Below are 17347 nucleotides of genomic sequence, written 5' to 3'. Positions count from 1 at the left end.
TTTTGCATGCATTGTACTAAAGAAGTGAGCAAGACAATATCCCAAACTTATGAGATCACTCATTCTCTCTTATACACTTTCCTCTATTTCACCTCCTCTTTTCTCTCATGTCCTCCTTGCTCATTACACAGCAATTAGACATAGAGTCAGTTGCAATTCCAGCGTGATATGTTTCTTAATGTTTTAATTGGTTATACAAATACAGCAGGTTGTTGGTTACATGGCTCATTTGAGAATTTGAGAACACTGGGAACAAAAAAAATCAGCAAATAAAAAGGATGTTACTTCTTCCATATACAAATTTCACTTCTCACTGCGTTCCTTTGTGAGATTAAAATTCTCTGGAAAAATGGATGTTTGCGGTTAAATAACAAAAGCTAGTAGTGGGAGGAAGGCCCAAACATTTGCATGCATTTAGGTTCCCTTAAAAATGACTCCTGTCAATATCCACATTAGCACTGTATTGTGACAAGAGCTTGCTCTGCAGGGTTTTCTTTATAACATTCATTAGACCCTAAGACTTATTCAAGTAAATATTTTCAGATCTTTTAATTACTTTTGACATGTATATACTTTCTTATTTTTCTCCACCGTGCTGTCTACGGACACTGACAAATTCCTGACTGTGGAAAAGTATCTCCTTAAAACTGAACAACATAACAAGGTTGGATTCCATTGTATACCTGGGCAGTGAAGCTGGCTTTCAAATGTTAGATTCCCTGCCTTTTAATAAATATGGACCTAACCAATAGCCTTCAGTGTCCTTTGATTTAAACAAATTATTGAAATGATTTAAAATTCAGACAACATTAGTAATATTAGATGGGAAGGCCTGGAAAAAAACTGGAAAAATTGAAAAAAAAAAACGGGTTTTTTTTCATTTTTCCCCAAACAGCTTTGGAAAAAAGGGAAAAAAATGGGGGGGAAACCCTGTTTTTCCCCAATCTTTCTGTTTTTTTCCAAGCCTTCCCATCACTCACTTACCTAGAAACTGAAGGATAATAGAGCATAGCAACTCCCTCCATGCACAGCAAAATTGCCAAGCCCCATGTCATCATATGGTACAAAACAATAGTGCTAGAATGATATTGTACAGAAAAATAAAATGTGAATATTGTTCCTTGTCAACTTCAAAAATTATATGAATTCCATTCATATAAATTACAAGGCAAGTTACAACTGATGGTGAAAAAAGAATACAAAGATAAGCTTTTGAAAAGTTTCAGTTTACATCTTTTCAAAGCAATATCACAATAGAAAATATCAATATGAAAATACACATTCTACAGCAAACAGAATAAAACCCAATTAAACGTTGATAGCAAATATTAAATAGCAAGGAAATATATTTTTTCCCGCTCAGTTGTGTTCAATTCTCAGACATTGCCTGGACAAGTGCTTGTATTTTACTAGGCAAGTTTTTCAGAAATAGTTTGACTTTGCCTTTTTCCTAGGGCTGAGAGAAAGTGATTGATCCAAGGTCACCCAGCTGGCTCTGTGCCTAAGACAGGACTTGAACTCACAGTTGCCTGGTATTTACCTTAATGCCTTAACCCAGAGATGGCAAACCTTTTAGAAACCAAGTGCCCAAATTAAAACCCAAAACCCACTTATGTATCATCAGCTGCTGGGTGGGCGTGGCCCATTGGGTAGGCGTGGCCCATTGGGTGGACATGGCTGCAGTGGTAACAGCAGATTGGGTGGGGCTAAAAAGTTCAATCAATCAATCAATTCCAACTTTGCAAGATCTTTTTTTTCCCCGCAAGAAGTTGAAATTGATTGATTGATTGAACCTTTTTTTCCTCACATGGCGGCGGAGGCCTAAAGCAAAAAGGTTTTATAAAACCCAGCTGAAGGCCTAGGACGGGGGCAACAGTGCATGTGCCCACAGAGAGGGCGCTGTATGCCACCTGTGGCACGCATGCCATAGGTTAGCCACCACAGCCTTAACCACTACACCAAATTGGCTCTCATATTAATTATTAAGCAAATAGTTATTCATATTCATCCATGAAGAGAAAGCTATCTAAATGTACACTTAACTATGAAAATATGTCATCCTGAAAATACCCCATGTTTAAAATATAATGTTCATTGGTGATACCTTACTCCTGCTGATCTTTTAACTACCAAGTACGAATCCACAGCATAGCAAAACAGCCACCAAAAGACAGCACTGTACAAAAGTTGGATCCACATCTGAGAAACAAACAGAAAATCACGTACCATAGGGACTTAGAACTGGATTATTGAAATATTGTTACCCGTAAGTCTGAAATGTTATGTCCAGCTGTGTTCAGTATATTACACAGAACAGAACACCAAAGACAATTGGGTCAAATAATTTCCACCTACCCATGTTCTTCCTAAATTCAGATATACGTAATAAGTTTGCTCAGTGCTTCAAATTCAAATAATTTGAAAAAAAAGTTTTAGATTGTTCAGAGCATGAATACGGGTCTTTACCATATCTGTATTTTTCCAGAATTTTACCACTGATCTCACCAATAGCCACATGAGTATAGGAAAAAACACAGCTACTTTAAAGAGATACAGACAGCTGCATGGATTTTTAGAATCAAATCCAAAATTCTGCATAATGCAAATGTACAATCTATTCTCTTTTTTCCTCCAAAAAACAAGTAAGATATTAAAAAGCTCTTTAAGCATGGCATACTTTGAGAAATCAAACTAAAGAAAACTAAGAGTGATTCTCATAATCTTGGTTACTCAGGACTAGTGACTGTACATCACGACAAAATTAAATATATTAAACTTGGTTGCACATATTTCTCATGAAAGTTGGATGGAAATTAGAATATGCAGTTTTCAATCAAACTAAATTCCATGGCATGCACATAATTCACACATTTTGTTTAGATCATTTATCAGTTCTTAATCAGTAGTTACAAGTTGTAGCATTTTTTCTCATAGGAACTGGATTTTCACTGCATATTACATTGGTCTGAAGCTTTATTTCTATTTGACTTCCACTTCAATTCCTTCAATTGTTTATTTTTACTTAAGTTACTTTCATCTTACATCTTTTTAGTCATTATTGCCAAAGGTTACTATATAGCTTACCTACAGAAAGTTATAATTTAATCGTGTTGCATGCAATACTGAAAGTCAAACTTTTTTCTCAAAGAAAAAAATGAAATTCAGCTTTAAAAAACCCAATTGAAAGCAAATGCTGCTCTAAAAACATTAACAGAAAATTAAATGAAAAGCAGAAGTTAAGTAAATTGAAGATGATTATTACTAAATAAATGGGCTATTGATTTGCTGCTTTAGACCATCACCTGTTTTTTTATTTATATAAAAATGTATTTTTGTAAAAGTCACAAAATTGTTATTACTAGCATAAATAAAAAATAAAAACTGAGAACTAATATAAGAGTGCTTTTACCAAATCCTATAACCTATGAGCTCACTATAGATTTGCCTGAAAAGTTTTAAAAGCTCATATTAAGAAATGCTGTAGAACTTCAACTCAGAATATTTAAGAGCTGTACTGGGAGAAATTGTATGACTTCAGGAAATAAAGTAGTTACTGATCAGTCCTGAACGTGGTTGGAGAAGAGTTTTGTATCAAACCAGTCTAATACTGTGGAAAATAACTGGAAGTAGTGAGGAAGTTTAAAAATAAAAATATATATGCTTTTAGTATTATCATGTAATCATATTTTATATTTTATAATAATCATTTTATAATCAATTGCTTGAGTAGATGCTTTGAGAATATGGGGAAAAATACAGGCCTCAAGTGGAGGGAGGGGGAGAACAGGAGTTGCCATGGGGCCCAGTGTGAGTCACCATCTTGGAATTGTTTTTAAGTACCTTCTGGTACCTGGTACCCCTGGCAGGTGTAGAAGATGGGAGACATTTCTAGAAACAGGATAGTAGGGGAGGGATCTTATTAGTATAATGTAAGCAAACAGGGGCAGAGATAATGTATTCTGTTTAGGCACTTCTGATAGATTGTAACCTCCAAAGCCTAAGCCAATGGGGCCATGGGGGAGGGAATGGGGCGTCGCGATAGGATGTATAATAATATGTGATTTTGGAATTTGGGGTGTGGTTCAGTGTTTGGCTGCATTGTTTGCCTTCCTGAATCCACCACGCTTTGCAAACCGTTACTTTTTAGACTTTGTTGTGAAGTCTAATAAACTTCTTTTCTATTTGTAACACAAACAGAGTGGATTTCAATTTGTGACTATTTTTGTGTCTAACAATTTTTGGTGCCGAAACCCGGGACTCAACAGGATTTCATTCACGACTCCCTAACTTGGTGGACGATGTGGAAGGCGTGCCCTGTCGAGTTCGACAGTCCAGCTTCGAACTCCGGGAGTGGTGAGTGCTGAATGAACCCTAGAGCCCCAAAAACCTGTGGAACTTACAAATAGAACAGAAGTGTGAAGGGGAACAGGAACAGAGATTGCCGGCCTCAGGCCTCAGGAAATACCGGGTAACTTCGTGCACGGACCTAGGTGAGTAAGATCTGGGGTGGACAGATGAAAACCTCCTAGGCGTTTGGGAGAGGGCTGGGTAGGACTGCTTGAGATCTGTGGGAGGAGTGCATTAGGCATCCCGAGTACCACTGGGGGTAGCAAGACGGAGTAGGAACTGACCCCTCTGTAAGAGGGGAAGCAGGAGCTTGGTGAAGCGAAAGTTGGTCTCATTAGATTGGTAAGGATAAGATAGCAGTACGGTAAACCAGCAGATGAGTACTGGGTAGGACTGTTTGCATCTGATATCTGTGAGAGGAGTGCATTAGACATCCCGAGTACCACTGGGGGTAGCAAGACGGAGTGGGAGCTGACCCCTCTGTAAGAGGGGAAGCAGGAGCTTGGTGAAGCGAAAGTTGGTCTCATTAGATTGGTAAGGATAAGATAGCAGTACGGTAAACCAGCAGATGAGGACTGGGTAGGACTGTTTGCATCTGAGATCTGTGAGAGGAGTGCATTAGACATCCCGAGTACCACTGGGGGTAGCAAGACGGAGTGGGAGCTGACCCTTCTGTAAGAGGGGAAGCAGGAGCTTGGTGAAGCGAAAGTTGGTCTCATTAGATTGGTAAGGATAAGATAACAGTAAGGTAAACCAGTATAAGCAATTCTCGGAGTGTTCCCAGAAAAGAAATGTGTGAAGAAAATTAGTAAAAAATCCCAAACTAAATGTAGATAAAGAGAATCCTTTGGGACTCTTATTAATGGGTTGACTGTGTGTGTTGGGGGCCTCACAGGCAGGGAAAGACCAGTCATGGGCAATAAGGCCAGTAAGGGGATAAGGTGTCCCCTGGAAAGTCCCTTAGGGCAAGGTTAGCAAAGGTACCATGATTCAATATTGTTATTTTGAGTGGCCAAGAAATCCTATTGCTCAAAATATGGAAATATGTAAGTTTTAAAAATTGGCTATGTCAAGCATTAAATATATATGTTAATAAAAGAAGTTTTTGTGCCTGTTAGATTCCAGGCAGTGAATAGTTCATTTTTGTTAGAGGAGTGTGGAGGTAGTGTATGTGTGTCTATTTGTGTTGTGTCTAATAAAAATAAACAAAAAGGCCTTATTTAAAAATGTATGGTTTGCCTAGAGAAAGTATGAAATGAAAGTTTTGTATGTGAAATTGTTTATGCAGACAGTTGGAATGGAAGTGAATGAGTTAATTTGCTGATATGTAAATGTGAGTGTGTTAGCCCTCAAACCCACCTACCACCCCCACCCCGTCCCAGGCTGTGAAAGGAACAGTAAACTGCAGATTTTATTGTTGTAAAAGCCATGGATGATGTGTGAGAGAATTTATAGAAAATGCATGTAAAGGAGAGCAAACTATTTTTTTTAGTGGTGAGATTTTTGTAAAGTTTCTTTTACTCCCCCCCACCCCCGCTGTGTTACTTTAAGAGTGAGAAAGAGAGAGACAGCCAGAAGAGGGGAGGGCTGGTCGTTTTAACCATTTTTTTCTGCTTAGAATTTTGGTCTGAGGAAGGGGGGTGGATGTGAAATTTAATGCCCACTCTTGCAGTTTCAGCTTACAAATTTTTTACTCGAAAGAGGAGAGATTAATTTTTGGACAATCTTTTTTGGAAATTGAGTTTTAGTTAGACATATATATTCATCAACCAAAAGAAATTACTTTGAATTCTTTTGCTTAGATTTGTAAGTTTTAACCTACTTGATGGAAATTTGTTTCCATCTGATTGGAATAGGATTAAATTGGAATTTGACTATCTTTATATTAAAAGCAATATTAAAGTTTGATATAGGACTATTTCAGTAACTCAGAAAATCTTATTAAGCTTGTTTATTTATTTATTGTTGTAGAGTTGCTTTTTGTTGTTGTTGTTTTAATTTTTATGTTTTTATGTCTGTGTGCAGGACACACTGATAGAAAATAATACCTAAGAGAAATCGAACATTGTAAAAAGGACATTGAAAATTTTCCCTTTGATAAACATCCAAATATACCAGCTTTCCCCTTAAGGGAGGTGCCAAATGGGGTAGATGGGAACAAATGTCCCAAGGATAAGCTTTGTCCAAGAGCTGTTAAAGGCATCTGAAGTAAGGGCATTTAAAAAAAAAAGAATTGAAAAATCTAATTGAGAACCCGCTGAGGGCTGCTGAACAGTTGGATAATTTATTAGGACCAAACATTTATATCTGGGATGAACTGATGGCTATTTTAAATTCTTTATGTTCGGCTGAAGAAAGACAATTAATTAGAACTGCAGCAGCAGCAATTTGGACTAGGGAACACCCAAATGGGGGGCTGGTGGCAGATGTAAAGCTTCCTCTTGCCAGACTATACTGGGATAACAATGATTTGGCTGGAAGACAAAATATGGAAGATATGAGAAATCTTATAATTACAGGAATGAAAGAAGCAATACCAAAGGCTCAAAATATGACCAAGGCATTGCAGATAGAACAAGAGAAGGATGAATCCCCAGCTGCCTTTTTGCAAAGACTAAAAGATGGTATGCGTAAATATACAGGGATGGATTCAGATGATGCTGCCAATGCACCACTGATCAGAGTTCAATTTGTTACTAAATTCTGACCTGATATAAATAAAAAGCTACAGAAATTGGATGATTGGACAGCCAAACCAATCAATGATTTATTGAAAGAGGCTCAGAAAGTGTATGTTCAGAGGGATACAGAGAAAGTAAGGCAGAAAAGTAAGATGATGGTAGCAACAGGTACAGCAAGTGATAAGCAGGAAAAATCTCCTAGAAGAGAGTTTGGGAACAAGCAGAGTTCCTTTGAGAAAGAGAGAAACATGGGAAGTAGAAGAAAGTGAGAGGTGGATGTTGCAAGATGGAAGACGGATGTTGAAAAGAAAGAAAAAAAATAGCTAGGACACAGAAGCAGCCACTGAAAGGGGGTTGCAAGGGATGAGTGATACTTTAAGAAAAACAGGATGGTTGTATTTATACTCATTAAATAAATCTGTGATAAATGTATGATATGTAAACAAGTAAATAAAAAGCTCTATAATATCTAGTGGTGAGGCTATTTCAATGCGTTCAAGTTGAATTTAAATTATCTCAAGTGGGGGAAATTCCACAATATGAAACTAATGACATGTTTATAAAGGATTAGATACTGGGGCTGTTTTCTGCTTTGTCTTTTCTCAGGAAACAAGGATTGCTAACCCAGACACCTCCATTGGAGTTTGCTGTTCACAAGTTTCAGCCTGGTGATTGGGTCCTGATAAAAAGCTGGCGTGAAGAAAAACTTACTCCAGCCTGGGATGGTCCCTACCAAGTCCTCCTAACAACTGAAACAGCAGTTTGAAAGAAAGAAAAAGGGTGGAGCCAAAAGAGTGGAAAATAATTCCTGGAGAAGACCCGCTGTGAATAAAAATTACCAAAAACTGATGTGATTATTGTGGGATGAATAGCTTGGATTTTGTTTGTGGTTTTTTTCATTGTAGGAGCAGCAGCTTTCTGGCTTTTTCGATCTGAGTGGTGGCCTATGCTGTACCATCCAAAGGATTCCAGAGGAAGCTGTGGACCTCTGCATTCTACAAACCCTTATATAATATGTTGGTTCTGTGATTGCAACTGTATCACTGAATGCTGTTGTTGTTATCACTACTGTGATTGTGGACCAGTCTGTCCCTATGAAGAACCTTGTGACATAGTAATAGTGGAAGATTGGTTACAAATGTGTAAAGGTCCGACACCAAAAGAGCCTTTTTATCCCACATACCCAATAGGAGAAATTGAAATTGAGACACCGGAAACACAACCTGACCTAAATTCAATTATTTTGGGAGATAGTGATATTCAAATTATGGATAGATTTAAGAGAAGGAGGTGTGTGTGTAAAATTTAACCTAACTGTTGTTTGCAAATAGATGATAACGGAAACGTTATAGAAGAAATTACTAATAAAATGCGAAAATTAGCACATTTACAAACTTGGATGATAATGGCTTTTTAGGGGGAATTTTTAGAAATTGGAAGCAAGCTTTGTTTATGCTTGTAATAATCATTATGGGATTAATGTTTTTACCTTGTCTTATCCCTCACATTAAGAATATTGTTCAGAGTACTGTGGAAGGAATAATACAAATTAATCAGAAGGAATCATTAGGGAGAAAAATGTATAACCTTACACAAATCAATGAAGAAACTAATTTTGTAGAATTTGAAAAGAAATTAGAAATACAAAGAAATTTGGAAAGATTTTAATGTTTTATTTTTAAAGAATAGGTAAAAAGAAAAAGGGTGGATTTGTGGAAAATAACTGGAAGTAGTGAGGAAGTTTAAAAATAAATATATATATGCTTTTAGTATTATCATGTAATCATATTTTATATTTTATAATAATCATTTTATAATCAATTGCTTGAGTAGATGCTTTTGAGAATATGGGGAAAAATACAGGCCTCAAGTGGAGGGAGGGGGAGAACAGGAGTTGCCATGGGGCCCAGTGTGAGTCACCATCTAGGAATTGTTTTTAAGTACCTTCTGGTACCTGGTACCCCTCGCAGCGTAGAAGATGGGAGACATTTCTAGAAACAGAATAGTAGGGGAGGGATCTTATTAGTATAATGTAAGCAAACAGGGGCAGAGATAATGTATTCTGTTTAGGCGCTTCTGATAGATTGTAACCTCCAAAGCCTAAGCCAATGGGGCCATGGGGGAGGGAATGGGGCGTCGCGATAGGATGTATAATAATATGTGATTTTGGAATTTGGGGTGTGGTTCAGTGTTTGGCTACATTGTTTGCCTTCCTGAATCCACCACGCAAACCGTTACTTTTTAGACTTTGTTGTGAAGTCTAATAAACTTCTTTTCTATTTGTAACACAAACAGAGTGGATTTCAATTTGTGACTATATTAGTTTGAGACAGTCCAGACAAGCACAACCATGAGTATTAATTCTGTCATTATTGTAAGGATATATTTACAGAGTCTTGCAAGTCTGAAAGTGCCTCTCACATCCCTCACTTTTAGACTTCTGAGGATACTTTCTCCACCCCACTTATCATCCTGTTGTCTAGGCTGTGGCTCTTCTTCCTCTTTCCCAAGGTGATTTCCAGATGCCATTATGAAGTCTAAAAATAATGATTATTCCCTGTTCTTCTGGCTATTTGAATCAGCAATACACTAGATCCTTCTGCAACCTTTTTCATGATATGTTGGAGCCTACCATACCTATCAACCCCAGATACTGTAGCAGTGTTTATGGGACTCCAGAATAAGTTCTGGATATTAATTAGGAAAAGACTTCACTAGCATTTTTATCTATTTATAGTGACATATGTGGATTTGGCTCTTGCATGCCTTTGCACATAAATGAACACAAAAAAGTGAACAGTTCATGAAATGTCACATACTTATTCCATTCTGCTATAAAGCTCACACATTGAATCACTTTATCAATATAGGAAACAAAAGCATGAGAAACACGTCTTCTGGAATGCTTTAGAATCCTTTTATCAACAACAGTCAAAAGTCGTAATGCATGTTTGTGCACTAGGAAGCATAAGCAGAGCAGGCCATATAAAGCTCTGTTTGGGATCACATGACCAACACCCGAGGAAGGCTTCGAATGGAGCAATCACCAACATTCCAAGTCACTGCCCATGCCCTGGAGCAGGGGTGTCAAACTCAATTTCATTGAGGGCCACATCAGCATTGCAGTTTCCCTAGGGGGGGGGGGTGGCCAGGGTGGGCGTGACCTACTGGGTGGGCATAGTTGGACTGTGTATGGCCTACTGGGTGGGCATGGCCAGCTCTACATCATTCACGTCAAGGGTGCCTATGGGGGCCTGGGCAGGAGTGGGACAGATCTGAGGGTCTCTGGCAGAAGGAGATGGGACTGGGGCAAGTGCCAAGGCGTGGTCCAATGGAGGAGCCTCACTGTTCCTCTCAGGCAGTGGCGTAGCGTGGGGGGTGCAGGGGGGGCCGGCCACACCGGGCGCAACATCTGGGGGGGCGCGCTTGCACGGAGCTGCTCAGGGAGCCCCAAGGGCTGCACAGAGTTGGCTTGGCTCCGCTCTCGAGCTGCTCTTTCTTGCAAAGCGAAATGAGTCCGGCAGGTGAGATGGGCGGCCACATAAACTGAATAAAATAAATAGAAGCGGCCAACTCTCCGCCCAGGCTCAGGCCAACCACAAGCGCCCCGCAGGCGCCCTGGCAGGTTTGGCCGAGCGAAGACGGACCCGCTGGCCGGCCGGCCTAGCTTCGTGGGCATGCGTGGCTTTATTTAGCGGGGCTCACGTGCGAGCTTGAATGCAGCGGCTCTTGCAGGTCGGAGCCCCGCCCAGCCGCCCTCGAGAGGGACCTGGAAGCATCCCGCATGCGCGCGACTCTTCTTGGAAAGTCTACGCCGCTGCGGGGCACGTCTTTTCAGCAGTGCCGTGACGTCACCGCCTGCCCGCCCCTCTATTTCCGCTTCCGGTTGCCTTGCCCCGGGTGCTGACAACCCACGCTACGCCACTGCTCTCAGGCCATGCGGGGGAGGCAGGACGGTGGAACGGAGGTCAAATGCCCAGCCCTCAAGCACCTGCGGCACTAAGCCCAGCCCCACTTTCCCAAGAGGCTGCCCAGCTGCACTTACCTCCTCCTCAAGGCTGCTGCTGCTGTGCTTGCTCTCCTTAGCCAGGCTGCTCATGATGGGTAAGAGGGCAAAGTCAAGAGGGAGGCCCACTCCCTCTCCATGTGAGGAGATCTGGCTTTGTATCCAAAGGTTCCTTAGCAATACGATGGGAGACCCCACCAGGATAGGCCAGGAGGAGGAGACAAGGGAATGGTGAAAGGGCAGCAGGAAAGGACTAAGGCAGGATTTCCCTCAGACCCTCCCTCTCCTTCCTTCTTTCTTTCCTTCCTAAGAACAAAGTGGTGGGAAAATATTTGAGATGAGGGAGGGAGAGAAACAGGCAAGAAATGCAGCTGGGGAAGTGTCATCCTTCGTGAGGAATAAAGAAATGCACCATCGCCTGGAAGTGGCCAGCACATGGCCCTCGCCTACTTCACATATCTGGCTTGGTGGGCTCTGGGGGAGGGGATGCCATGAACAGCGCGAGAGTCGATGTTACTTACGCAATGCTGCCCAGCCTGCCCACTTTTGGCAGGCAGTGGGGTGCTCTCCTCACAGTGCCAAGAGGCTGAGTCGGGTGGCACGAATCTGAAGAGAAGTGCAATGCTGCCCAGCCCTTAGCCTGCCCGAAACAGGCAGGGCCATGTGCTGGACACTTCCAGGCGATGGTGCATTTCTTCATTCCTCACAAAGGGTGATACCTCCGCAGCATGCGCCCAGGGGGCAGTGCCGACGCAACACGGGCCAGTCCCTCGCTGTTTCCAGACGGCCTTGTGGAGCTAAGACTGAATGTATTTCAGCATAGATGACCACCACAAAATTGTACATTGGCTCCCGGCTAGCCAAGGCAGCAGGGGTCATTCCCTCACTGTTTCTAGGATGGCTTTGCAGGCCACATGAAACCACTTCGCAGGCTGGATCCGGCCCCCGGGCCTTGTATTTGACTTGTCTGCCCTGGAGGAATGTAACTTGCACCATTATTGTGGGTAATTTCCAGTTTAGTTTGCATACAGCATCCCAGTTATTTTTTTCTCTACAACCAAAGGGCGGATCAGGCCCATTTTTAAGCTTGGTATTTCATTAATCTACTTACTGTGCCCCCATATCAATTGTGATCCTTTCTTTTCCTGTACAAATAGACAGACAGAATCCCTGTATCTTTGAATTATTTATTTGCAATATTTTTCTGGATTAGAAAGAATGAGAACACTCCCCAAGTATTCTATCCTGACCTTTTCAAAGGAGAAAGATATCAATACAATCTAGCAGCAATTTCATTCATTTCATTTATACCTACCGCACTTCCTACACAGAATGTAGCAGGCCATATATCAGTTTGATTTACTAAAGATATATTTGCCACAAAGTCTGGGAACCCTAACCAGACGATAGATCGGAAGATTATACCTATAAGGAAGAGAATAAATCCATATTAATGCTACAAATCTGACCACTTTAATATTCATGTTGTTTTATACTTTCCAAAAGTATTAAAAAGAATATGAGACTTCATTCAGTTTTCTATGATGAATTATTTTTCCCTTTTATAACTTGAAGCTATTCTATTCTGAATTATTTTGAATCTCCCAAGGATAATTGCCCATTTTTAGAACTAGTGTTATATTCCATTTATGTTGCTAGTCATTCTAAGACCCTTTTATGTTTGGTTCCTGTTTTCAAAAACCCTTGAAAGAGGAAAACATTTTCTAAAATATATATTCCAAATATTTTTGCTGTTTTTATTTCAGTGATTTCTCTCTGTCCCTTTTTCTCCTCAAACACAAACAGCAGCAGCTATCAAGGAAAAAGGTAGATGATAGATAAGGATTTGGTTCTGCTGCTCTGCTTTCCAATGCTTATTTCCCATGTAGCTTAATTCCATGTAACTCAGGATGTGGCCTTAAGGACTGGGAAAAGTTCTTTTTATCTATTTTTTCTCCCCCCTTGTCTTATGTGAGATTAAACAGGATTGAGGACACCCATCTCTTTTGTTTTTATCTTTCATTAAAAGTCTATTTTTATTACAATGGGAGTGTATTTTCCTTTTCAAATGATATTTTGGTAAAGGTTTTGTTCTGACAGTTAAAGGGTTGGTGATCCCTCTAGCAACTTTGCTTCTGTGTATGTATTGGGAGAGAAAATGTAGAAACTGGTATGAATCAGGATTAGAAGTATTACAGTTTTACTCCCTCACATGCATACATTTCCGCCTTCCATCTTCTGGTCCACAGCTGCCTGCCTGGCCAATAAGGAAAGGATCAGCAATATAAGAATCCCCTGTCAGTTCTCTGGCTAATCCTAGCCATTTTCTAGAAAGAAAGATGGAATAATCTGCATTCTCAGTGACCTTTATCACAGTAAGACTGCATACTACTGCAAGAACCACTGACTGGATTAATGGGAATTGTCTTCTATGGCTGTGTTGTGGGAGAAGGATTGGGAAAAATCATATGCTTGTCAGCAGACCCAGCTTTCAAATTATCACTAAGGTCATGTGAATGCCTAGATCTGAAAGGATAGATTTCATTCATGAACTGAGACATGTAAGGGATTAAAAACTGAGTAGTTTTAGTCAAATTCTTTAGAGGAAATGTGGCAGTGAAAATAAATAGGTCAATGAGAGCTCTCTTTTCCTTCCTCCCTCCCATTCTGCTTTCATTAATACCTTTCATGATACAAGGGGAAAAGAGAGATTTTTAAGGGAATTTTTTAGCAAACTATTACAAATACTGGAAAAGCAAAATCTATATCTAAATAAACACATTTTTTAAAAATGCAGTAGATTCAATTTCCTTCATATTCTGTCTGAGTCACTTTTAACACATTAATCAGTTTTTCATTGGAGATTATGGTTAAACTGTGAAACTCGGATTCGGACCGGTTTGGACTCCGACTGGGCAGAGTCTGACGATCAGGACATGGGTGGTCTTGTCAATGTTATCTGGGAGGAGTTCGATCCTGTGACTCCGGAGGAAGTGGACAGGATTATGGGGAGGCTGAGCTCCACCACATGTTTATTGGACCCGTGCCCTTCCTGGCTGGCTTATGCAGCCCGGGAGGGGACACGAGGCTGGTTCCAGGCAGTTATATCTGCCTCTTTGAGTGAGGGTAGTTTCCCTGCCGCCTTGAAGGAGGCGGCGGTGAGACCTCTCCTCAAGAAGCCTGCCTTGGACCCAGCTGTGTTAAATAACTTTCATCCGGTCTCCAACCTTCGCTTTCTTGCGAAGGTTGTTGAGAGTGTGGTGGCGCATCAGCTTCCTCTGGTTCTGGATGAAGCGGATGATCTAGACCCGTACCAATCGGGCTTCAGGCCCAGGTACAGCATGGAGATGGCATTGGTGGCTCTGGTGAATGATCTCTGGAGGGCTCGGGACAGGAGATATTCCTCTGTCCTAGTCCTATTAGACCTCTCAGCGGCTTTTGATACCATCGACCATGGTATCTTGCTGCGGCGTCTCAGGGGATTGGGAGTGGGAGGCACGGTCCTTCAGTGGTTCTCCTCCTATCTCCTGGGACGCCCGCAGTCGGTGTTGGCAGGGGGGTAGAGGTCGACCTCGAGGCCTCTCGCTTGTGGAGTCCCTCAGGGGTCGGTCCTCTCGCCTCTCCTGTTCAACATCTACATGAAACCGCTGGGTGAGATCATTCGTGGTTTTGGAGTTGGGTATCATCAGTATGCTGATGATACCCAGCTTTTCATTTCGACCCCAAACCACCCCAGTGATGCCCTCGACGTGATGTCCCGCTGCCTGGAGGTGGTTCAAATCTGGATGGGGAGGAACAGGCTTCGACTCAACCCTGACAAGACCAAGTGGCTGTGCGTACCGGCATCTCGGGATATTCAGGATATCCCATGTCTCTCTATGGGGGGTGAGTTATTACCCCCCGTAGATAGGGCTCGCAACTTGGGAGTCCTCCTAGATTCACAGCTTTCTCTAGAAGACTATATAGTAGCTGTGACTAGGGAGGCCTTCGCCCAGGTTCACCTGGTGCGCCAGTTGCGGCCCTATCTAGACCGGGATGCCTTACGTACGGTCACTCACGCCCTCATGACCTCTCGTCTGGACTACTGCAACGCTCTCTACAGCTCCACTCGGAGGCTCCAGCTGGTACAGAATGCAGCCGCGAGAGTTGTGTTGGGAGTTTCCCGACACTCCCATGTTACACCTCTCCTCCGCGAGCTGCATTGGCTTCCAGTTGTCTTCTGGGTGAGATTCAAGGTGTTGGTAATGACCTACAAAGCCCTACATGGCATGGGTCCGGAATACCTTGGGGAGCACCTGCGGCCGGCGTCAACTTCCCTCCGCCCAGTACGCTCCCACAGAGAGGGCCTCCTCAGGGTGCCACCGGTCAAAGAATGTCGACTGGTGGCCCCCAGGGGGAGGGCGTTCTCTGTGGGCGCGCCGGATTTATGGAACCATCTTCCGGTTGAGCTCTGGATGGCGCCTGACCTCCACTCCTTCCGGCGTAATCTCAAAGCCTACCTTTTCGAACAAGCTGGCCTGATGGGATGGGGTTGGGTTTTACTAATCGGTTTTAACCTACTTTTTAATGTGTTTTAACTTATTCGTGGGCATTTTGTTTAATCGTTTTTAATTTTTGTATCTTGTTTTTTTTAATATGTATTGCCCTGTTCACCGCCCTGAGTCCTTCGGGAGAAGGGCGGTATACAAATAAAATTAATAATAATAATAAATAATTAATATTCACTACTATTTCATCTACCTAACTAATTTATCTTTTAAAAAATTACTTTCTGTTGTAGTGCATACAAAGTCCAACTGCATGTGGATTAAAAAGCAATTCCCATCATATCCAAAGATATTTCTATGTATATTCAGAACAAGTTTAAGAACAATTCTGGTCATATTTGACCTCAGATTTATCAAATTATGAGTCTTGACCAGTGCTTTTTTTGTAAAAGAAAAAGGTGCCGAAACTCACACGTCATACAACCTGCCTTGCCTACCCTACAAGGTTCCATCCAAAAAAGGTGCCAGAACTCCATTCTGAGCGTTCTATGACAAAAAAAGCCCTGGTCTTGAGTATTATATTTGTGGAAAGAGGATCAAGAATGCTTACATACTAATAGACAAACCAATTAGGCAACAGCAACAGAGCAGCTGGCTTTTTATATCATACTAAAATGAAGTGATAGCAACTGCAATCCAAATCACAAATACAAATCCCAAACCGTATCTCACTTTGAAATAACATATAATGGTTTATTGCATATCAGAAAGTCCAGGAATAAATTTCAACATACTGTACCAGACAGTGTTACCTTTATTTGTCTATTGTTTTTCTTTATGTCAGAGGTTCTAATTTACTGGTATTGTTGTCCTAGAATAATACATATTAAGAATAACAGAGTTGGGAGGGACCTTGTAGGTCTTCTAGTCCAACCCCCTGCTTTAATATTCCCTATTAAAATTTCATATTCCAAGTATTGTGTGGTGTATTTAGTTCCACAAAACCAACTGCTAACAGAACAAGAGTTAATGAATAGAAAAAGAGATCCCGTCTTAAACATCTGAAATTTCATACTTCCTGACTTAGGAGTAGGTCCACTTAAAATCACCTGCAAAGCAGAAACCAGGCTGCAATGCTAGTGAAGCTCCACTGGATTCCAAACCATTGATGTGCATTGTCAAAGTACTTATTACTTACTTATTCGTTTCTCTAACATCGTCTACCTTAGTCTCATATTAAAATATCCTTAGGCGGCTTTCTCCCAGCCCCTCCGTCTCTCTTCCTCTCTCTCTGCTCTTTGGTGGGATTGATTTAGTTATCAAATGTATATAGTCGCCCATATCACCAGAAGTGACCTTCTTACCCAGAGAGCCCAGCATGTCACATGCCGAGATGAGGAGGAGGATGATGGTGGAGGAGGAAGCCTTGGAAATTCCTCGGGAGCCCCGATCCTTCTTCGGGAGGAGTTGCAGGGCGCTCAAGAGAATCCCGGCAGAGGCGCTGCCAAAGCAGACCCCGCAAAAGACCTCTGACTTGAAAGACACCACAAGCTGCGTGGAGACGTCCCGGTTGGGGCAACAGAAGGTTTCCAGCCTCGGAGAGGCCATAGCAAGTTTGGGGGAAACTAAAGGGTCGGGGTGGGACGAAGGGCCAGACGCTTTCGCTCGCTCGTAGGAAGCTCTTGCAGGCTTTCCGTCTTGTTCCTGCTGCAACTTAGAATTAGGGAGTCACGCGATAGCCAGATCATGTGGCGAAGTGGCGATTAAAGCCCCTGGAGCTGCCATTCCCGGCTCCGTTTTTTGTTTTTTTCCGAACCTCTGCGTGC

At 41.7% G+C, this 17347-nt stretch overlaps 1 protein-coding gene across 1 annotated transcript in view; it reads right to left on the bottom strand.

The window, feature by feature from the left end:
- The window catches only part of GPR143 (G protein-coupled receptor 143), a gene marked incomplete at its 5' end in the record, with an annotated part of 30826 nt that extends 13697 nt beyond the window's left edge, over positions 1-17129 (bottom strand). Inside the window, 4 exons of the mRNA XM_083362012.1 lie at positions 985-1077; positions 2105-2199; positions 12350-12459; positions 16886-17129. Coding sequence (XP_083218138.1) covers positions 985-1077; positions 2105-2199; positions 12350-12459; positions 16886-17129 — 542 coding nt within the window. The remainder of the gene's footprint in view (positions 1-984; positions 1078-2104; positions 2200-12349; positions 12460-16885) is intronic.
- Positions 17130-17347: the final 218 nt, after the last annotated feature.

The sequence above is a fragment of the Vipera ursinii genome, assembly GCF_947247035.1.
Source record: "Vipera ursinii genome assembly, chromosome: 4".
NCBI classification, from domain to species: Eukaryota; Metazoa; Chordata; class Lepidosauria; order Squamata; family Viperidae; genus Vipera; species Vipera ursinii.
The sequence above is the reverse complement of the archived record's forward strand: the minus strand, read 5'-3'. Positions and strand labels throughout refer to the sequence as shown.